This window comes from Rhinolophus ferrumequinum, chromosome X (genome assembly GCF_004115265.2).
Source record: "Rhinolophus ferrumequinum isolate MPI-CBG mRhiFer1 chromosome X, mRhiFer1_v1.p, whole genome shotgun sequence".
Lineage (NCBI taxonomy): Eukaryota > Metazoa > Chordata > Mammalia > Chiroptera > Rhinolophidae > Rhinolophus > Rhinolophus ferrumequinum.
Genome location: NC_046284.1, coordinates 92,710,671 through 92,733,984, shown reverse-complemented (window position 1 = coordinate 92,733,984; position 23,314 = coordinate 92,710,671). Strand labels below are relative to the sequence as shown.

The 23,314-nt window shown below is 36.3% G+C and overlaps 1 protein-coding gene and 1 pseudogene across 3 annotated transcripts in view; both read left to right on the top strand.

The window, feature by feature from the left end:
* Window positions 1-23,314, top strand: part of USP9X (ubiquitin specific peptidase 9 X-linked) — a 128,626-nt gene that overhangs the window by 17,003 nt on the left and 88,309 nt on the right. For all 3 annotated transcript variants that reach the window (XM_033099978.1, XM_033100752.1, XM_033099260.1), the window contains one exon: window positions 19,162-19,415. In XM_033099978.1, the coding sequence (XP_032955869.1) occupies window positions 19,320-19,415 (96 nt within the window). In that variant the 5' untranslated portion in view covers window positions 19,162-19,319. The remainder of the gene's footprint in view (window positions 1-19,161; window positions 19,416-23,314) is intronic.
* Window positions 14,841-15,067, top strand: LOC117017490 (guanine nucleotide-binding protein G(I)/G(S)/G(O) subunit gamma-5-like; annotated as a pseudogene).

Genomic DNA, 23,314 nt, shown 5'->3' with positions numbered 1-23,314 from the left:
AGTCAACCTCAGGGTCAGTCCCACCTACTGACGTGCCAACAGCAATCCAAGAACAGGAGAAAAATTCAGAAAAAGAACTAAGTGAAATGGAGGCAGAAACAGTTGATCAGATACAGAGTTCAAAACACTGGTTATAACAATGCTCAAGGAACTTAAAACGTTGACAAAGAGATAGTAGGCATAAAAAAATGACATAGAAACCATTAAAAAGAATCATTCAGAAATGAATATGATAACTGAAATGAATGCATTAGATGGTATTAACAATGGATTAGATAAAGCAGAGGATCAAATCAGTGATTTGGAAGAAGAGATAGTAGAAAACAATCAGGACAGCAAAATGAAAATTTTTTTAAATGAGGACAGTTTAAGGAACCTTGGGGACAAAATCAAGCATAACAACATTGGACTCAGGAATACTGGGAGGAGAAGAGAGAGAGCAAAGGATTGAAAGCCTATTTGAAGAAATAGTTACTGAATAGTTACTTCCCTAACCTGGTGAAGGAAATAGACATACAAGTCTAGGAAATGCAAAGCATCGCAAACAACATGAACCCAAAGAGGCCTACACCAAGACACATCATAATTAAAATGCCAAAGGTCAAATACAAAGAATCTTAAAAGCAGGAAGAGAAAAGCAGTTACCTACAAGGGAGCCCCCATATGACTGTCAGCTGAATTCTCAACAGAAATGTTGCAGGCCAGAAGGGATTGGCACGAAATACTCAAAGTGATGAAAAAGCAAGGACCTACAATCAAGACTACCCAGGAAGGCTATCATTTAAAATTAGAGAGGTAAAGAGCTTCCCAGACAAGAAAAAATTGAAGGCGCTTGTTACCTCCAAACCAGTAATGTAAGAAACATTCAAGGGACTTCTTTAAGAAGAAGAAGGCGTGAGGGGAGAGAACATAAATATGGATAATAAAGTGGCAATAACTACTTACCTATCAATAATCACATTAAATGGTGTATGAAGAAAATGCTCCATTCAAAAGACAGGGTAGCCGAATGAATGAGAAAACAAGACTCATACATAGACTGTCACTTCAGGTGGAAAGACACGCAGACTGAATGTAAAGGGATGGAAAAGATAACTTCATGCAATGGAAATTGATAAAAAAAAAAAAGAGAGCTGGGGTAGCAATACTCAGACAAAATCGTCTTTAAAAGAAGGGTTGTAATAAGAGATGAGGACATTTCATAATTATAAAAGGATCAATACAACAAGAGGGTGTAACTCTTGAAAATATAGGAGCACCTAAGCATCTAAAACAAGTATTTCCGGACATAAAGGGAGAGATTGACAGTAATACAGTCATAGTAGGGGACTTTGACATCAATGGATAGATGTTGCAGGCAGAAAATCACCAGGGAAACAGGTGCCTTTATGACACATTAGACCAGATGAATTTAGTTGATACTCTTAGACCATTTTACCCAAAAACAGCAAAATGTCCATTCTTTTCAAGTGCACATGGAATGTTTTTCCAGGATAAGACCACATGTTAGGCCACAAAACAGGTCTCAATAAATTTAAGAAGATTGAAGTCATATTAATTGTGCTCTCTGACCAGTGGGATGAAACTGAAATCAATTACAAGAAAAAAACAGAAAATCACAAACACGGAGGCTAAATAAACATGCTACTAAATAGTGGGTTAACAATGAAGTCAAGATAAAAATCAAAAGATACCTTGAGACGTGAAGATGAAAACACTGTGACATAAATCTATGGAACACAGCAAAAGCAGTCCCAAGAGGGAAATTGAGAGAGTCTAAACAACACAAAATATCAGTGAAACTAAGAAAAGATAAACTGATGAGCGTTTAACCAGGTTCATCAAGAAAAGAGAGGACCCAAATAAATAACATCAGAAAAGAAGGAGAAGTGATCATGGACACTGCAGAAATACAAAGGATTTGCTGTGAACAATTTACATGCCAACAAATTGGATAATCTGTAAGAAATGATTAAATTTCTAGAAACATACAATCCTCTAAGACTGAATCAAGAAGAGACAGAAAATGAACAAACTGATCACTAGTAACGAAATCAAATCAGTAATCAAACTCCCAACAAAAAAGTCTTGAACTGGGTGGTTTCACAGGTGAATTTTACCAAACATTCAAAAAATTAACACCTGTCCATAACTATTCCAAAAAATTCAAGAGGAGGGAAGATTCCCAAGCTTAGTTTATCAAGCCATCATTACCCTGATTCCAAAACCAAAGACATTACAAAAAATGAAAATACATGCTAAAATCCTCAAAAAAAATAATAGCAAACTGAATTCAGCAATACATTAAGATCGTATACCATGATTTGGTGGAATTTCTGTTCTGGAATGCAAGGTTGGCCAAATACCTGTAAATCTATTAATACATAAAACGAACGCTAAAAATCTATCAGCAGATGCAGAAAAAGCGTTTGATAAAATCCAGCATCCATTTAGGATAAAAACTCAGCAAAGCTGGAATAGAGGGAGTATATCTCAATATAAAAAAGGCCATATATGACAAACCCACAGCTAACATCGTACTCAACTGGAATAAGTGAAAAGCATTTTCCGTAAGATCAGGAAGAAGACAAGGATGTCTACTTTCACCAGTTTTATTCAACATAGTGTTGGAAGTTCTAGTCACAGCAGTCAGACAAGAAAAAGAAAGAAAAGGCATCAAAATTGGAAAGGAAGAGGTAAAAACTATTATTTGTAGATGATATATAGAGAACCATCAAATATTCTACTGAGAAACTATTAGAAGTGATAAAATGAATTCTGTAAAGTAGCAGGGTACAAATTTAATATTCAGAAATCCGTTACATTTTTATACACCAATAACAAACTGTTAGAGATACTAAGAAAACAATCCCACTTACAATTGCATCAAAAAAAATTAAATACGTAGGAATAAATTTAACCAAGGAGGTAAAAGACTGGTACTTGGGAAATTATAAGACTTTGAAGAAAAAAAATTGAAGAAGATACAAATTAATGGAAGCATATACCATGCTCATGGACAGGAAGAATAAACGTTAAAATGTCCATACTACCCAAAGCAATCTATAGATTCAATGCCTTCCCTGTCAAAATACCAATAGCATGGTTCACAGAACTAGAACAAATCTAATATTTATACGGAGCCACAAAAGACCCCAAATAGCCACAGAAATCTTGACAAAGGAGGAGAAAGTTGGAGGTATTCCCGCTACATAATATAAAACTACTACAAGGCTCTAGGGATCAAAACAGCATGGTACTGGTGTAAAAACAGACATATGGATCAATGGAACAGAGTGGAGAGCTCAGAAATAGAGCCACACCTATGTGGTCAATTAACGTATCACAAAGACAATATATAATGGGGTAAAGATAGTCTATTCACTAAATGGTGTTGGGAAAACTGGACAGATACATGAAAAAAAAAGAAGAAAGAAAAAGAAACCAGATCACTTCTAATCATATATGAGAATAAACTTAAAGTGAATCAAAGACTTAAATGGAAGACCTGAAACCATAAAACTCCTAGAAGAAAACATAGATAGCAAACTCTGACTTTGCTGTTAGTGGTGTTTTTTCTGATCTATTTCTTCTGGCAAGGGAAACAAAAGAAAAAAATAAATGGGACTACATGAATCTAAAAATAAAAAGGTTTTGCACAGCAAACAGTCAACACAACGAAAAGACAACCTACTAAATAGGAGAAGATATTCTCCAGTGATTTATCTGATAAAGAGTTAATATCCAAAATTTATATAGCACTCAGCCAATTTAAAACGAAAAAACAAATCATCCAATTTAAAAATGGGCAGAGGACCTGAATAGACATGTCTCCAAAGAGGACATACAAATGGCCAGTAGACATGAAAACATGTTCAACCTCACTAATCATCAGAGAAATGCAAATTAAAACTACAATGAGATATTGCCTCACACCTGTCAGAATGAGTATCATCAGTAAATCAACAAGCAACAAGTTGTTGGCAAGGATGTGGAGAAAAGGGAATTTTCCTGCACTGTTCAGACTGAAAATTGGTGCAGCCACTGTGGAAAACAGTATGGTGGCACCTCAAAGAGTAAAAAGAAATAGAACTATCTAATGACCCAATAATTCAACTTATGGCTGTTTATCCAAAGAAATCCAAAACTAGTTCGAAAAGATGTATATGCACTCCTGTGTTCCAGCAGTATTGTTTATAATAGCCAAGATATGGAAACAAACTAAGTGCACATCAATAGATGATTAAAGAAGTAGTGTATATACACACAATGGAATACTATTCGGCCATAAAAAATAATGAAATCTTACCATTTGCAACAACATGGATGGACCTAGAGAGTATTACGCTAAGTGAAATAAGCCAGAGAAAGACAAACACCTTAAGATTTCGCTTATATTTGGACTCTTTAAAAAAAAAAGAACAAACAATAAAAACAGACTCATAGATACAGAGAACAAACTGATGTTTGCCAAATGGGAAGGGGATTGGAGATCTGGAGGAAAAACTGAAGAGATTAAGAAATTGATAGTTACGGACTAGTCACAGGGATAATAAAGTACAGCATAGAGAATAAGATCAGTAATATTGTGATAATGATGTGTGGTGCCAGGTGGATACTAGACTTACCGGGGGATCACTTCGTAAATTATATAAATGTCTAACCATTATGCTGTACACCTGAAACTAATATAAAATAATATTGAATGTCAACTGTAATTCAAAAATAAAAAAAAAAAAGGAAATGGGAGTAATGATACATGCTACAACTTGGATGTACCTCACAATTATGCTAAGTGAAAGAAGCCAATCACAAAAGACTCCATATTGTATGATACCAGTTATGTGAAAAAAATCCAACATAGGCAAATCTATAAAGACAAAAAGTAGATTAAATTGGGGCTAGGGGTAAGGGTGGAGGTAAAGGGTTGTGACTGCTACTATTGGGTATGGTATTTATTTTTGGGTGATGAAAATGTTCTAAAGTTGATTGTGGTGATAGCTGTACAACTCTTAATAAACTAAACACAATTGTTATTTTAAAATTATATGCAACTTAAAATTTAATGAAGATAATCCTATGACTGAAAGTAATTTCAAATTTTTTGGTTTCCTTTTAAAATTTTTTACATTTGTGACTTCAGGTAACTGGAAAATCAGGTTAAAAGAGAAAACACTGGATTCACATTGAAAATGATAATTATTGATAATATGTCTGCCTTGTTTAAAATGTTGACTAAATGAAATGGATTCTTTGTTTTTAGTGTTGGATCAGCATTTCATGATTGTATTAGTGACTTCTAAAAGTGTTAACTAATTGGTAAAGGTTGGTAAGAGCTGGTAATAGGTAACTGAGTTGTTAAGCACTCAAGAAAGAGTAGACTGATAAGTAGACGTACTTTCTGTGACGTTTGCTATGTGATTGTTGTGTCTTAATATTTTAAGTCAACGTTGCTCACTTGTTTTTAGTAATAGGTTGATTTTGTTTAGGGCCTGGGATTGACTGGGACGTCTCACGGTTTTGTAAAGATTTAATAAAGAAATATTTAACTAAAAGTGTCTTTCTTGAAAAGCTACCTGAGTGTGTATACACTATAAATCTCAGTGTTTTGAAGGATTATAGTGTAAATAACTGAATATTAACTTTGTTCCCAATCAAAAGGTATTAGTGACAAGGGAATGGAGTTTGACTCAACAGAAGAAAGACTTGCTGACAGCAATGGGCTTCAAAGTGTTGTAACAGAAAATGTTCAAGGGGAGATTAGATGTAGAAATTCCCTACAATTGGAGCAGTTAATTGACTACTCTTAGTAGTCTTTGAGCACCCCTCTCTCATTCCCTGCAAGGTTTTAGCCTCCAAAGTACCTCTTTGGTGCCTTTTTTGTGCTCAAGTTAAAGCAAGTATTTTCTTTTTAAATCAAGTCTTTTTTTAAATGATATTCTTAAACATTAGTACATGTAATTTGGACTACCTGGATAATTGTCTCATCATCAAGAACTGCCACACCATTTCAGTATTTATGTTAGCTTTGTGTTTTTAATGCATTGGTGCTCACTTGTACCATTTGATTTGTGGGATAATGAGAACAAAAGCAGGCTTAACATATAAATGATGCATTGGTGCAAGGGACAAATGATGTCACAGCACACCATTTGTACAGTGATGTAGCAATTCAAGTAGGAGAGCTCAGTCTCCCATGTGGCATTTGATGGTGGTAGGATAGCCATGCAAAACTCAAAAGAACCCATGCCTTAGCAGTCAGTAATCATGCAGCCATCTCATGTTAATACTAATATTTATGTTAGTATTTAGTTTGTAAATTTGTAGAGGAGCAATAAGCATAAGGAGTTTAATTCTAATTTAATTTTTGCATATATTTAACCAGCATTAAAATAGAAAATAATTTAAATTGGTGTTTTAAAATTCTGTTAAGTTAGAACCAGAATTGGTAAACTTGAGCCAGCTTAGTATTGATAGAAATCTGGTGCTGGGAGTCAGATGGTTGAAACTGGGCCGTCAAGTCCAAGTCCATATTTACTAGGTTTTCCCCTATTTATTAAATGAAAAATGTACTTATATTTCTACCCAAACAGTGGTTCATTTGTTTATGCTTTTGCTCAACACATAGTTTCATAACACTGAGTAATTTTGATGTTTTATTACTGTCGATAGTCTCCCTATTGACACTTATTCTTTAGAGACAGCATAAATTCTGATAATATTGTAGTATGAATTGTATTACATATGATCAGATATCTTTGTAACTTTGAAAAGTATGACAAAATTTTGAAATACGGTAGGATTCTGTGTTAATGCAATAGAATAATAAAGCAGCTATATTAGTATCACTGTTAAGGCTGATCATTTATTTTAAAGGTCAACCTCAGCAATTAGGGTATATATATCAGAAGCATAGAATCCTGGTAATAATAGTTGTGAAAACACTTTCCTTCTGGACTGATCCAGAGATCATATTCATAGGAAGCCAGGAAGGTTTCAAAATAAGAATTGTCAAAACTGCATAATAATTTGATTAGCATTTTGAAGGGAGAAATCACCAGCACTTTGTTAGAACACCTGCTATTTATTGGGTGCCTTCCCTGTGCATGGCACTTTAAATGCATTTTCCCATTCAAGCTTCCTAACAACCTGAAGGTCTTAACCACCTTGTGAGAGAAAAAAAATAATACTCAGAGATTAAACATTATCTGTTACAGGTGTATCTGTTACATTGCAGTTGCTGAAAAACGTCATGTTCTGCAAAATCACGCACCAAAATAACAGAATTTAAGGGGGAAAATAGGATTGAGAGCAAATCGATCACTCAAAAGCTATGCAACTTTGTAATTAGAGCAAGAACAATAAAAATTCAAATCAAGAGCACAGTTAAAAGATCCTAAATTCCTGACAAACTATAATAAATTTAGGAGGTTTTTATTTTAACGTAATCTAATGGAATTCTCCCATATTAAAAGATCCTAAATTCTTGACTAGAATATAGTGTGTGGTTTTTTTAAAAAAAGATAACCTAATGGAATCCTCCCATATTGGGAAGGGTTGAAGTTACTGAGTTAGGGACCCAAGGCTGAAATAAAATGCACAAAGATCAGGGAGAACAGTGTAAGTACTTCCAAAACAGAACATTTGGCCAGACTGAACCAAGAAGAATTTTTGAGTTGATGACTGAGATCCATACTTTATCCCCCACCCTCATGCTGCATTCAGCTGCTATTATTTGGTGCAACACATTATGTGTTGAGGTGAAAATTACGAACTACGTGTTATGTAGCAGAACAGACTTCATATTGAACAAGTATTTTTCACTTCAAAACCTGCATTCGTGTTCTATTCTTGGTACAAAATTACAAATAGTCTTTAAGGTGTCACCCCTCCAATGGAATGTTATTTGAGAGGAAGGGTAACTAATACTTAACTGGACATCTTCTGGCATTGAAAGATAATTGTTGCTCATTTAATCATCACAGCCATAGCCTTGTATCCTCAGGTGAGGAAACTGAGTCCCAAAGAGGTTTGAGAACTCTGCACAAGATTACATAGTAAGTACCAGAGTAGAAATTTATATCCACATATTTCTTGTTGTAAAACTTGTTTTATGCCACGCTGCTGCTGGCAAAATAACACACATAATAGGATTCAATCATTGTATTTCTCCCCTCTGTTGTCTCCTCCTATAACACTGAAATAGACAAAAAACAGTGATGTAAAATGGCAAGGGGCATGTACATGGCAGAGCTGTTGCTACCAAGATGTCTAGATTTAGAATCTAAATTTGGTAGCTTTGTCCTCTGTTAGCTATTTTGTCCTAATCAGATTACCTCTATGTAACTCAGCTTTTCTCATCTGTAAGATGGTAATAATGAATACTTACCTCTTAGGATTCTTATAAGTATTATATAAATTAATCAAGATGCTTTTAATTATACCTGGCACATGGTAAAGATTCAATGTTAAGTGTTACTTGTATGTCACCTCTGCACCCCTGCAGCATTGTTTCTCACTTTTTTTGGTTCTTTTATTCCATACTACTACAATTTTTCTCCTCTCTCCCCATCTCCATATCATTGATTTGAAAATAAATCTAGATTTTCGTGAATATTGATGTTTTTAGCACTTAAATTTTCATTGATGTTTTGGATACCTATTGTTTGTAGGGCTGTATAATTTACAAGGTAGTGGTTTGTGAGGACTTGTAATTTGTTTCTTAAGGTAAGTGCTGTGGAGCAGAGTACATAGGTATGCTATTTTAGTCTCATATTTTTGTGTGCCTAAATTTCTTGAATTTTATATACACATTTAAAAAAACAAAGTGTTACAGTATATTTCAGTGACATGATCTTGCCTTTGTTTTGTCTTTAAGGAGAATTCAGAATTTTTATAATTTGTAGATGGCAGGATTTTATATCAGGAAAACCAACTGAGGAACTTAGTAAGTGGCTTGAATATGATTGTTGTGCCAAAATAAATCTGTTTAATTTTCACATATTTGTGAATTTCTCAAATTTCCTTCAGTTGATTTCTAACTTTATTCCACTGTTTCCTTTAAAAAAAAAAAGTGTTTCTGTATTAAAAACATTTTGGTAGAGTTCATCTTGGGGGTGGGGATATGATGAGATTAATGGTAGTTTGGTTTTTTTTTGTTATTTTTCAACATTAATGTATGGCATGGTGGTTAAAACTGTAGACCCTTGGAGCTTTGTACTGCCTGGGTTGAAATCCTGGCTCTTCTACGTGACTACTTCATTCACTCTGCCCTGGTTTCTTTACTTCTGAAACAGGATTAACGATAAACGTGTTCTGAGGATTAAATAAATGTGTACATATAACTTGCTTGGAATAGTAGTGTCTGATACAAAACACTCAAATGTTAGCTATTACAATCACTTTTAATAAGAAAATTGTTATTTAAATGTTGAGGTAAATTGTTATTTAAAAGTTGTGATGGTATTGAAATTGGGAAATGAGAGACCACAGGAAAATAAGGGCTGATTGTAAATGACCTTGTTAGACTTAACTGGGGTGCTAGATGGCAAGGGGTTTAGGGACAGGGTGGGAAAGGTGAAGGTATTAAGAAATACAAATTGGTTGTTACAAAATAGTCATAGGGACATAAAGTAAAGCCTAGGGAATATAGTCAATAATACGATAATAAGTACCGTGTTTCCCCCAAAATAAGACCTAGCCGGACCATCAGCTCTAATGTGTCTTTTGGAACAAAACTTAATATAAGACCCGGTCTTTCGTAAAAGGTGTTGAGGAGAAAGCCAGGAACTGTTTTAGAGATTGAAAGTGTTGGGAGATTAATTTAGCATTAATATACTGAACAGATTGGTAGTGTGGAGACCAGCCAGAGTGCTGTTAACATTGGAGTCTAGCCTGGAGTGTAGGTGTAGTACTGAAAAGATAACATGGGACACATCATAAAAGAGGAATTGATGAGAATAGTAAAAGAGAGGGTTTGACTCTGTTTTAATTGCCCCCATTTTAGGTTTGAGCACCTACCTATTGTGTGGCAATGAATCTTTGGGATTTAGTGATGAACGAAGTTCATACAGCTTCTGTCCTTATGAAGCTTTTATTTTTTTGGTAGGGAGAGAGATCACACAGATGCTGTGAAAGAAAGGTGCAGCTGGCTCTGAGAGCCTCAGAATAAGAGTATGTATACAGTTAGTCCTCAGTTAAATGTTGGTGGGTTCTGCGATTTTAAGCTAAATGACGTATAACAAAATCCAGTTTTACCATAGGCTAATTTCTATATATAAACAAGAGTTTATATTATCATCAACGTTACACAGAAAGGTTATTCGAGGACCTGCTGTACTTGAGGAATTCTGTCAGGAGGGTTGAAAGCTGATGAATCAGTGTGGGCAAAACTAAGCAGACTGCCTGTGCAAAGGCCCCGAGGTAGCATGACGAAGTACACTTTGAAGGAACCTAGGAGAAGGAAGGCAAATTAAACTGGATTTGGAACAAGCTTTGGGTGGGGTAGTTGCAAGTTGAGGCTGGAGTTGGGTGTTTTTGATGGAGCTTGTAGACCGTTAGAGAAGTATTTTGGTCTTTATCCTGATCTTTGAAGATTTTTAAGCAGGGTTTTGATGGCATGGTTTGCATTTTAATTAGACTGAGTGATCATTTCTAATGCAAAAAGATAAAACATAATTGAAGGGATGGGTTACAGGCTTGACAGTAACCATGCTTTTAAGAGAAAGAACAATCCCTCGTCCTTGACCCTGTTTTTCCCCTAATTCTTCCTCTTTGAATTCAGAGAGAAGAACATCAGTATATTGGGAGCTATAGTGAACCTTCATGGCACAATGGAAGAGCCAGCAGCTTTGGAGTCTTAACAGATGGTACTACCTGCCATGTTGGACAAGCTCACATAGTTAATCTTTTAGCTTCTGTTTATGTCTGTTAAATTTTAGTGATAGCCATATGGGATAGGTATCCGGATGATTAAATGAGGTTATACAAATAAAGCATTTGCCATTGTGCTGACATAGAAGTGCTCATAACTTTTCTAGAATAATATACAAATTGGGATGGAACTGGAAGGGAGCCTATGATGTGATTTATAATAAGTGTATACCCGGGGTGCCAAAATGTATACACACGACTTGCATTCATCTTTTGTTGCCGGTATATATTGACTATTACAATTTTAATACAGTTTTTTCCTTTCTTAAAATGGGTATATATTTTTTGGGGCATATTTGGTCATTATCCTAGTTCCTGGCAGAGTTTCTAAAACCCTTGGAATTTCCTAAGTGGTGAGAGCCATTAAGGTGTCTTTTGTTATGTTAATGAGTGACTTGGAAAGTCCTAAGGATGGAGGCTGGTTGCTAGGGAACCAACCTTGTGATTGGAGTGTTGGAACTCTCTGGGGAGGAGAGAAGGACTAGAGATTGAGTTCAATTGCTAGTGGCCAAGGAGTGAGTTCATCGTGCCTAGGTAATGAAGCCGCCATAAAAACCCAAAAGGACAGAGTGCAGATAGCTGCCAGGATGGTGAACACATGGAAGTTTGGGAAGAGTGGCCCTCCTGGAGAGGGCATGGAGGTTCCTTGTTCTTTCCACATACCTTGCCTTACGCATCTCTCCCTTCTGGCTGTTTCTGAGTTACATCCTTTTATAATAAACTGGTGATGTGGTAAGTGAATGTTTTTCTGAGTTCTGTGAGTCATTCTAGCGAATGAATCAAACCCAAGTCTGGATCCTTGGAACAACCTCCAATCTATAGCTAGTCGGTCAGCAGCACAGGTGACAACCTGGACTCGATCAGCGTCTTTAGTTGGGGAAGAGGGTCATCTTGTGGGACGGAGCCCAGCTGGGATCTGATGCTGTCTCCATCCGAGTAGAGAATGTCAGAATTGAGTTGAATTGTAGGACACTCAGCTAGTGTTGCAGGGAATTGATTGGTGTGGGGAGAAAATCCACACGTTGTAATTGGATACAGAATTGTAGAGCCACAGAGAAACTTTGAATGGAATGGACCCACAAGTCCACAGAAATAATTCCTTGGATAGCATAAATGCTGGCAGCTGTTCCCCCCCGCCCCCACTCCCCCTTCCGCTTTTTCTCTCCCTTCCCACCCCCCATCCTCATCTTGGTTTTTTTGGTGGTTTCTTTTTTGTTTGTTTGTTTGTTTTATTGGGGAACAGCATGCCTCTCCAGGGCCCACCAGCTCCAAGTCTCCATCCCCCAATTCAGGCGTGGAGGGCGCAGCCCAGCTCCAAGTCCAGTCACCATCCTCAGTCCTTAGTTGCAGGGGGCGCTCTCCAACCAACAGCCATCCGGCCGCCCCTCTGGAAGCCCAGCTGCAGCTCGTTGTCTTCAGTCCAGTTGTGGAGGGCGCAGCTCACTGGCCCATGTGGGAATCGAACCACAACCCTGTAGTTCAGAGCTCGCGCTTTAACCACCTGAGCCATCCGGCCACCCGCTGAAACCTGTTTTGCCTTACCCCTAGAGTGGTTATGGATCATAGTTTCTGAATATAATTGTGAGATGTGTTACAAGTAATGTAAGTAGTTGTTAAGTAATTAGTTAAAACAAATACAATAGCAATGTTTGCAAATGAGGTTATCTAAAAATTAGAGTCAGGATTATCCCCCAATAATTATTTTCCACTCACATTTCAGTGTGTTTTCTTAGAAGGTATTTAAAAAAACCTAGAAGTCCGGATAATGTTCAGATTGTCTATACATAACTATCTTTTGTTATTTTGTGTGCTGCTTCATACCATTTTGGGCAGTTTCTGTGTGTCCATGGAAGTGTGTCAAACCCACAGTAATACTCTTTGTGTGTCATTTCCTACGTTGTGGTAGGTAAACTACCGCGTAAGATAGAATATCTTTTCTTCCAGACAACAATGCGTACTTTGCCTTTAAGCATATTGAATCTGTCATAGAAATAGAAATTCCAATTTAAAATTCAAAAATGTCTTAAGTACTATTGGCTTAAAAATAAATATTTTCATACTCCAAAGTGGTTATTTTGAAATAAAGCTTAGTACTTAAAGATGCTTCATATTGGATTGTAAAAAGATGGAACAATTTATTCACACATTTCACATTAAAATTTTAAATCAGTATAATTTAAGTTCTGTATGCTAGTGTATTAATTACAAAATAATTGTTTAAAGTTTTCATTTTGTAGTCTGGCAAAAGTAGTGAGTTCTAGTGTTTGAAGACAAAGCACAGCTTGTATTTCACAGTTAGGTCTCTAAGCTCTGGTGAGTCAGGTATTTTTAAGAAGGGAAAAAACGGGGCTATGGATGTCAGACATACATAAAAAGGCGTTAGAAAGGAAGAAAAATAATTGAGTAATTTTCTCCTTTGGTTTTAATACATAAAACCAGAATAGGTAAAATTCACAAGTTGAGATCATTTCCGTGGATGAGTTTAAGGATGGTCTGTCAAATTGTTTTCTAAGAAACTCAACTCATTTTTCTGCTCAGTAAAGGAAATAATTTGTTGGAGTGCCAGACTTGCTGTTGCTTGTTTATCGTCTCTGTCCTCGGTCTGTAAGGTTAATTCCACAAGAGCAGAGAGATTTACCTGCTGTGCACTGCCATGTTCTCTTAGCTTAAAACAAATTGTGGCCCATTGTAGATGCTCAGCACATTTACAAAGAGAAGGAACTCTTTAGTATATATATGGAATTGTGGAGGGTTTCAGCGTGTTGTATGAAAGGAGAGAGATTCTAGAATATAGGGAACTTTTGAGCAGAGATGGAATAATGACTGGGTAGAGAAGGACCATTCTTTGTCCTGCTGTTTTCTCTGGTACGAGGGACCTCCCATTTGAAAGCTAGTAGAGAAATTCAGTTCTGCAAAGTTTAAAATAACTATAAATGGTTTGCTGCTTACTAGGTTATTTAAAAGAGCATAATGCCAATCTTGATCCAGGTAAAGGGGGTGCGTTTTCCATTTTGGACGACGTTGATGTTCTAAGTTTGAATATGAAAAGAGTGCCGTGTGTACTAAAGGCAATCTAATATTGCCATTTTGTTTGCATTCTGCTTTGCTGAAAATCCAAGATGCGTTCTGGTCAAGTGTGAATTGAAGGGGGAGGGGTAGAACAGGCATCCTTGTACTGTTTTTCTGAAAATAAAACTTTCCAGCTTTATGTAAAGCTTAAAACTTCATGCAGTGAATTTTCACATTGTGATTTGTTAAATTGGAGTGTTCCTATAGAAAGTGGTTGTTAATTGTGTCAAATTTTACATGATTTGAATAGTTACTGAAGTTTTCAGTTATATGCAGCATACTGCTGCTTTGACTCGGGAGAAAGTTTGGTCTAGCTCTGGAATTAGGTGTGCCTAAATTCCTGTGACTTGGAAAACAGGCTCCTATTGGAACCTTAAGACTGCTTCTTTAAATCAACTAAAGCAGTGTGATTCCCATTTGGGAATCCAGTGTGTTTCCTCCACTTGGATTAAATGGGATTTATTGAGAAAGGTAGCATTGTTGTTCTGGATAACCTAGTTGTAGCATATCTTGGATCACTTCTTTCCATTCAAACCTTTTGAAATTGTATCTTAAAATATTCAAGTTTTTTCCTCAAATATTCAAGAACCCTGCACAGTACATTATAAAGAGGGACAAGAAAGTTACATTTTTTGAAAATTATTGTGTGCTTAGTGCTTGCAAAACACTTTTATTAAAATAATACTAGTGGCATTTTTGTGGATAGCATCATCTCAGTTTAATGACCTGAAAAAATTGTGAGAATGGTTGTTACTGGTCTTTAAGATAGGCAGCCTCTGGCCCCGCCAACTGGCCCTGTGGGCCCATCACCGAAGAATCTGCCAAGCTCTTGCTATGCCATGAATGGTGCCTCCAGCGTCACCGCTGTGCGTAAAATACCTCAACCTGTGAGGGTTGCCCAGGCAGCTGCAGATATGAAACAGTTGTGTCTGCAGAATGCTCAACATGACCCCTGCTGACTGGAGTATCTTCAAGTACAAATTCCTTCAGACCCCAGAAAGTCTGTCCTTTTTGTAGTAAAACTAATCTTTGGAGGTATTCTAAACCACTTTTCACGAACCAGTGAATAGTCAAAGGAGAGCTAAATCTGAAGCCCGTACAAAAAGCTTATCCCTATAACACGTGCCATACTATATACAAACTTCTGCTTTTGTCAGTCCTTGACATTTGCCTCTCTGAATTTTCATGAATTTCTACTTCATGAGGGTAATTATTTTATATACACACTGGCAGCAGCATACAATGAAATACTTACTGTGGGGTTTTTTGCTTAAAAAATAAAAGATGTAGCTTCTGAGTGGCAGAGGTGGGAATTTGAACAAGACTTGTGTTTGAGTCCAGAAATTAGTTTTGATTGCTCCATTATCTGTTTCTTACTCTTAATCTTTAAACCTGGCATATAAAGGAAAAGATAGTCAATTTTTATGTGTTGGTAGAGAGATGGCTATTAAAAATAGCAGAAGAGCCGAGTATGCTATGCTGAGATCTGACGTACCTGCCCAGCGGTACTGGATATCTAGAAATGTAGAGAACTTGACAGAGGTAGAAGGAACAGAGAAATCAAGGGACAGAAAGGTGAGAATATAAGAGAGAGGGATGGCAAGCAGCTTGAGGCTTTGTCGATAGAAAATGATTTAGTTGTGTGGTCTGAGAGAAAGGTATTTTGTTTGCGGAGAGGGGTTACACACTCACCTTTCTCATTCACCTACTTTAAAGTTATTTTGTTTAAAAGGATAGTTCCTTAGTTGTCCACGGAATACTTCTGTCTAGAATAATTTATCCTGACTTTTGATTTGTCTATATAGATGGAGTGTTCCTGGGATATATATAAATGGAAGGATGATGAACATAAAACAACACAGAAAGCTAATTTTAAGCTATTTTAACTCACGTGATCTCCAAATGTTAAAGGACTACAAAACAAACAAAATGGTCAATTATTTATATAAAAATATATTTTGGGAGGGATGGAATATATATAACAAAATTTACCATTCAAACCATTTTTAAAGGTACAGTTCTAGTGGCATTAAGTACATTCACATTGTTGTACAACCATCACCACCATCCATCTCCAGAACTTTGTCATTTTCCCAAACTGAAACTCTACGCTTTAAACAATAATCCCCCATTACTCCCTTTCCCCCAACCCCTGGAACAACCTTTCTACATTCTGTCTCTATTGAGTATGGGTACATCATACAAGTAGAATCATAGAACATTTATCCCTTCGTGACTGGCTTATTTCACTTTGCATAATCTCTTAAAGGTTTTGTCCATGTTGTAGCATGTGTCGGAATTTCCTTTTTAATGCTAAATATTTCATTGTATTTATATACTGCATTTTATTTATCCATTTATTTGTCCTTGGGTTGCTTCCTGGAAAGACTTTTCAAAGAGAGATACTACTGGTTCAGTGGACAGCATGGTAGAATTCTAGACTTGTTAACTTTCTTTCTACCTGTGCTTTGGTCAAATCACTTCTTAGAACGTTGGTTTTCTAATTTATAGAAAAATATCACAAATCCTGTGTGAACTGTAAAGATTTACCTTAAAAATACCACTCTAATTTTGGTGTGCCTCAGGGTCCCTTCCCCCCCACTTGCCCTACACTTGGGAATATATTATTGCTACTCCCCCCCCCCCCCCGCAATGTTGTGACACCCACCCCCAGAAGGAAGTGGTAGGGAGTGGAGGTTGTGCTTAATTGGGATTCCTGGGTGATGCTAACGAATCCATCTCTCCCACCCTTTTATGAATGATGAGCTCCATATGCAAGACTCCCAAGTTTGTTTGAATTCCAGACTTGTAGAGTCAACTGTCTAGTGATGTTTTCACCTGTTTCAGTGTTCAGAACTACTCGTCGCTGATATCACTACTAGCTCCTACCCTCCACTTTGAAAAGTAGAAAGGAAAGGAAAGCTGGAGTCCAGGGTTACTGTATAAGCCAAGGAAGATCAGAGGTTTAAGAAGGGAGGGTGGGGTCGTGGCGGCCAATTCCGTCTAATGCTGAGAAGAGGGGAAACAGAATGAACAGCAAGCAGCAGTCACTGATTTGTCAATTGGTAGAGTGTTGATGTGTAGACCAGACCGTCCCGTCCTCCCCCCATCAAATGTACATGTTCACAAAGCGCTGCATGCAATTTTAGGGGAGTTAATCTTCTTCAAACCATCTATAGACCTCAGTTAAGACCAACTAGGTTAAAGCAATTTTGGTAGTTTAAACACAGCGGATGATGAGAGAAGAGAATGGAAGAAGTGAAAGGGGAGGCAGAGACATTCTTAAGATTTTTGGAGGAAGGGAAGGGCAGAGATTGGTGATTTTTCAGTAAGGAAGTTTCAAGCATATTTATAGGCTAAGAACGTGGTGTGTAGGAAAAGTTTGAGGCATCACCCATTCGGGATTATGAGCCCAGGTTGGGGGACAAAAGGAAGAGATTTGGAGCAAATTTGAAGTAGAGAAAAATGAAGTTAAATTGGTTAGCTGATGTTTGGAGTGGTAAGAAAAAATGTTCAAATAATTGCCAGCAGACCCAGAATAGCAAAGAAAATGATAGGTGAGTTTCTTCAGGTTTTTTTGAATTGTTTAGTCACATAAAACTTTTTGTAATGTAGGGTATATAAAAATGGAAAACAAGCAAAAGAGAGGCTGCTCAATCATGTAATCTTTTGTTTTTCCACTTTACCTATGAAAGATTTTTCTGTCTGTTTTTAACCTCATCAGTACTTGATATTATCAGTCTTAAACTTTTTGTTATGCCAATTGACAAGTGAAACAATCTCATTAGAACCCCATCTCTGGGTTAAATGATTATATTTAAATTCGAGGTAAACATTGGACTATTCTGGAGTAAATGGGAAGTGGGATCACCTTACTTATGACAAAATACATACCTATAACCAATAAGCTCAGGTTCTCAATCTCTTGGTACATTAGAACCAATCTGTGGGGGAGGTTTTCTGAGAAGTACTGATGCCTAGGCTTCACTGAAATATATTGTAATTCATTCAGTCTCGAGAGGTTTGGACATCAGTGTTTTTTTAAAGCACCTCAGATGATTTTACTAGGCAGCTAAGAACGAGACCCATTGGTCGAATGAACATAGAATTGAGAGTTTGGTGGCATTCCCCTATACACCTTTGTCAGGTAGCAAAGACTTCCGTTATTATAAACAGTTGGGGTCTGTAGCTGTGGGAGTACCTGTGGCCAAAACCTTGCCAAAAGTGGAAAGTCAAGGTCACTTGACAAATTCAATTGTATTGGAGTAGTAGTATGTAGTTTGAACCCTCTCTAAAGAAAAATTCCCCCAAAGTTTTAACGTTTCTGTTAAGTATTATAACAGCTACATAAGATGCTAGAAGGGTAATAGCTTGGGGGAGAGGGGTTACACTTTGTGAGGGGTGTAAATGTCTAACTAGTACGTTGCTTTGTATACCTGAAACTAATAAAACAAAGTTTCTGTTAAAACCATTTGTAAGCTTATTTAAAAACCATTTATAATGCCCTAGTACCAGTGATGAATGTTAGTTGTGCAATCATTCTTGAAGTGTTTTTAAACATCAGATTTTATTACCTTGGTTTATGTTTTGAGTGTATACGTTTTTACAATGTATTTAAGGCATTAGCAAATTGAAGACAGTTTCTGCCATTCCATAATTGAATGAAAAAGGTAACTGCTGTGTTTCCCTGAAAATAAGACCTAGCCAGACAATCAGCTCTAATGCGTCTTTTGGAGCAAAAATGAATATAAGACCCGGTCTTAATTTTACTATAACACTGGGTATAATATAATAATATAATATTATACTACGTCTTATATTCATTTTTGCTCCAAAAGACTCACGAGAGCTGATTGTCCGGCTAGGTCTTATTTTTGGGGAAACACGGTAAGTACCTTGGTGTAAAGCCTTTGGAATCTCAGGAGAAAACTGAAATATAAGATACTATACTTTTGTGTTTTCTTGATATAACAGCTGACGTACCGTTATCAGTTTATTAAGCTGAATATAGTATTAATGAAACTTTAGCTTTTCACTTTGCCATCTCATTTATATAGCCTCCTCTTTCCTAGACTCATTGGTAATATTAAATTTGAACAGTTTCTTAATTCATGTTTTTTGTATCTAAAACAAATGTACTTTTTCCCCTTCTACTTGTAGGTTATGCAATGGTCTCTGCAAGATGGTTTATTCTTGAATTGGAGCTTTTTAAGACTGACAAATGCTGGTACTTCATCTTCTATAAGTGGACTATAATTTCTTTTCTCAAAACAACTACATAAGCAGACAAAATTGCAAAGATCTGCCCTGTGTCGAGTATGACAGCCACGACTCGTGGCTCTCCAGTAGGAGGGAATGACAACCAGGGCCAGGCTCCTGACGGACAGTCTCAGCCCCCCCCTCAACAGAATCAGGTAGGACGTTTCAAATACTAGTTAAAGCTTCATTGGTATGTCTGCTATGGGATACTTAAAGAATGGAGCATGTTTTGAATAATTTGTGAAAAACCATAAAACTTAGTTAAGAGAAGTATGTTACTGTCTTAAACAGTAACAAGAAAGCTCAAGTGTTACAGATGGTGATGCTTGAGGCCCTTCTTTTTCGGGTGTCTTATACTGTTAGTCATTAAAATGAAGTGTTTAAGCCCTCTGTCAATTCTGGAGCCTATGGTTAGAGGCATGGACTAAAGTCATTGCTTGTGTTCAGATTTCAGCTTTGCACCATGCTAGCTTTACGACTGGGTCAATTATGTAACCTCTAAGCCTCAGTTTTTCATCTGTAAAATGGACATAACTGTTTCATAGTGTTAAGAGTATCAAGTGAAATGTTTGCAAAGAACTTAAAATAGATTTTGGTATCAAGATTTTACTTTATTTTTATTTATTTATTTTTTTGATTAAAGTTTATTGGGGTGACAATTAGTAAAATTACGTAGATTTCAGGTGTACAATTCTGTATTACATCATCTATAAATCCCATTGTGTGTTCACCACCCAGAGTCAGTTCTCCTTCCATCACCATATATTTGATCCCCTTTACCCTCATCTCCCACCCTCCCTCCCCCCTTACCCTCTGGTAACCACTAAGCTATTGTATGTGTCTATGAGTTTTTGTTTCTTCATTTGTTTGTCTTGTTCCTTTGTTGTTTTCAGTTTTATATCCCACATATCAGTGAAATCATATGATTCTCTGTTTTTTCTGTCTGACTTACTTTGCTTAGCATTATAATCTCAAGTTCCATCCATGTTTTCGCAAATGGCACTATTTCATCTTTCTGGTAACAAGATTTTATGCTGGTCTCAACTCACAGGGTGGTATTATTTTTATATTCTCTGGATGAATTTGCTTAAGATTCCTATTACTTCTTGATTAATCGTATGGAAGATTTTACTGGTGAGAACATAAGGCCTTGGGTTTTATTTGTGGAAAGGTTTTGATCGCAGATCCAGCTTTTTTTTTTTTTTTTCAATTAATGGGAATTTTCTGTGTGTACGTCGGTAAATTGTTTTTCAAGGAATTTGTCTATTTCATCTAGTTAAGTTGTTTATATCTTTTTTATTATCTTTTAATGTCTTATAGTCTGTGGTAGTATCTGCTTTTTCACTTCTGACACTGCTAATTTGTGTTCTCTTCTGATCACTCTTTCCTAGGGATTTATCAGTTTCATTAAACTTGCCCCCAAACTAACTTCTGCCTTTAATTCTGTATCCTGCCGCCCGCCCCCCCCCCCCACGTGTGCTTTTCCCTTATCTTTTTGTTCCTTTTACTTCCTCTGGATTTGGATTACTGTTGCTTTTCTCATTTCTTGAAATGGAAGTTTAGATAATTGATTTTCAGCCTTCTTTTCTAATGTATACAGTTTTGTACTGTGAAATAGTAAACCAAATAAGACAAGCATTAAAACTTGTGATATGCGCATGAATCACAAGCATGCTGCTTATAGTTGGTACATGCTTATTGTAGAATTCTGTATAGATAAGTTTTTAGGCAAAATTATGGTAATTGTAGGATGTATCATCGTATTTGTCATTTGAGGATAAGGTCTTAGTGTTCAGCTATAAAAGATTACTCTCTATTACCAGTATGCGCTCTTCCTCCCTCCCTTCTTCCTTCCTTCCCTTTTTTTCTCTCCCTCTGCTAATTTGAAGAAGTGAGCAAGTCAGGTTTTGAATTTTTTCCCAAATAAACGTGTCAACTTTATTTCTTTTTCTCTCTAGTTCCCACTTTTAAGACATAAAAGTACTTAAGTATATATGGTCACAGGTCTTGGACAGAGTTAAGTTTTTCCTGTGTCATAAATTTGTTAGCCAGTATTCAGGTTTCTTTAAACATAGTCAAAGGTTGGATGCCAGAAGTTTCTATTTTTAAACTAGGAGCTAGTATTAAAGTTCTAGTATCTTTGCTCTCTTTTTTTCTGGTTCATACCTGCGTTGTGCATGGATATTTGGGGCTTGCATGGCTGTAGACAAAATTAAACCTTTACTCTAACCTTACTTTTATTTAAGATGTACTTGATAATTCTTAGAGCTCTTGGGTTTGTGATATTCAGCTTAATATTATGCCACCTACATTATTTTCTCTTCTAATAGCTCTTTACATTTTGGAAGATGAATGGCTGGTAATTTAAACAACAAAGGAACAAAGTAAATCACATTATTAACTGTCTTGTAGAGTCCCTCCTCTTTCACTTTCTTATTCTCTACTTTTTTCTAACACTAATTCTTTCCTTTTTTTAATTACTTTTTTTTTCTTTTTAATTGGGTAACAATGTGTTTCTCCAGGGCCCATCAGCACCACGTCGTCGTTGTCCTTTAATCTAGTTGTGGAGGGCGCAGCTCAGCTCCAAGTCCAGTTGCCGTTTTCAATCTTTAGTTGCAGGGGGCACAGCCCACCATCCCATGCGGGAATTGAACCGGCACCCTTGTTGTTCAGAGCTCGCACTCTAACCAACTAGCCATCCGGCTGCCCCTTCTCTACGTAATGTTAGAATTTTAGTTATTTCACAAGATTTGACACTATTGGACCAAGAAGAAACAACCATAGCATTAATTACTGCCAAACTTTCTTTTGGAATATGCTGTTTACATATTGGCATAAAAGGATTTCTAAAATCAATCAGATTGTTTCACTTAACATATAACTTTTTTTTAAAGGGTGTTTCCACAGGACAGAACTTTAGGCTCTAATATGTAGTAAAACTCGGTAATAAATGAAACAGCTTTAACAAAGGCACTATAGGTGAACACTTTTTGGGTACTATTGCTGGCATGGTTCAAACTTCCTGGAATGGAACTTGGCAATATATGTGTCACTAGCCCCAAAATAAATAGTTTATACTATTGTAGTAATTATATTTCCAGGATCCTATCCTAAGGAAAAATTGAAGTTCAACACAAAGATTTATATATAAAAAGATTTACTGCAGCTCTGTTTATGTTGGCAATAAAAATTGCAAAATACCAAATGTCCCTTAATTCGTTTAATTTATTTAATACTATATTGGTACTAATCAACTTTCTATAAAAGATTATTAATGATCTGGGAGGATACTTAAATTGATGCGTAGAAAAGGGCATAAGCTTAAGCAGGTAAAATCATAATTTTATTGAAAATTTATACATATATACATGGGGGGTTTTTGGGCTCAGAACAAAGATTATAAGGAAATAATTTTAAAAAGTTATTGGTGCTTATCTGTTGGTGTGGTATTACAAGTGTTGTAATTGTTATTTTTCTCTACGGTTTTTATGAGCATGTATATAATACATAAATACTGGGGGAAAAGGACTTTTTAAAAAATGATAAAGCAGACTTCCTAAGTTACATATTTCAAATGCAAATATTTCTGTTGGGCTTCTAACACTTAAATTCTATGCAGTAGATTATTTTGCCTTGAGACTGCCTCTAGAGCATATGCACAGTGTTCACCATCTTAAGTATAACAGCTCACTATTTAGTTGCAAATTGGCTCTATGAATTCGTATATAAACTTTGTCTCTTAGAACATAGTAATAGTGGTGTACCAGCTGTCTCCAGTACAAGCGTGTACTTACGTAACTGTTCAATAGGTGCTGAAATGATAGGGCTAAGGGGCCCTCTCCTCTAAAAGGGCTGTCACCTACAGTGGGTATAAAATTCAAGAACAGATGAGTAAAAATCAACTTAAAATTTAGTTTGGTTTTAATTTGAAAGTGAAAATACCATCTTCTTTTGAAATTAAGGATTAAGGGTAATAAAAATTTATTTAGTTGTGAAAATACACACAGCTAAATTAAGGGAAAAGATAAAGACTTGCTAAAAGGGAAGAATGAAA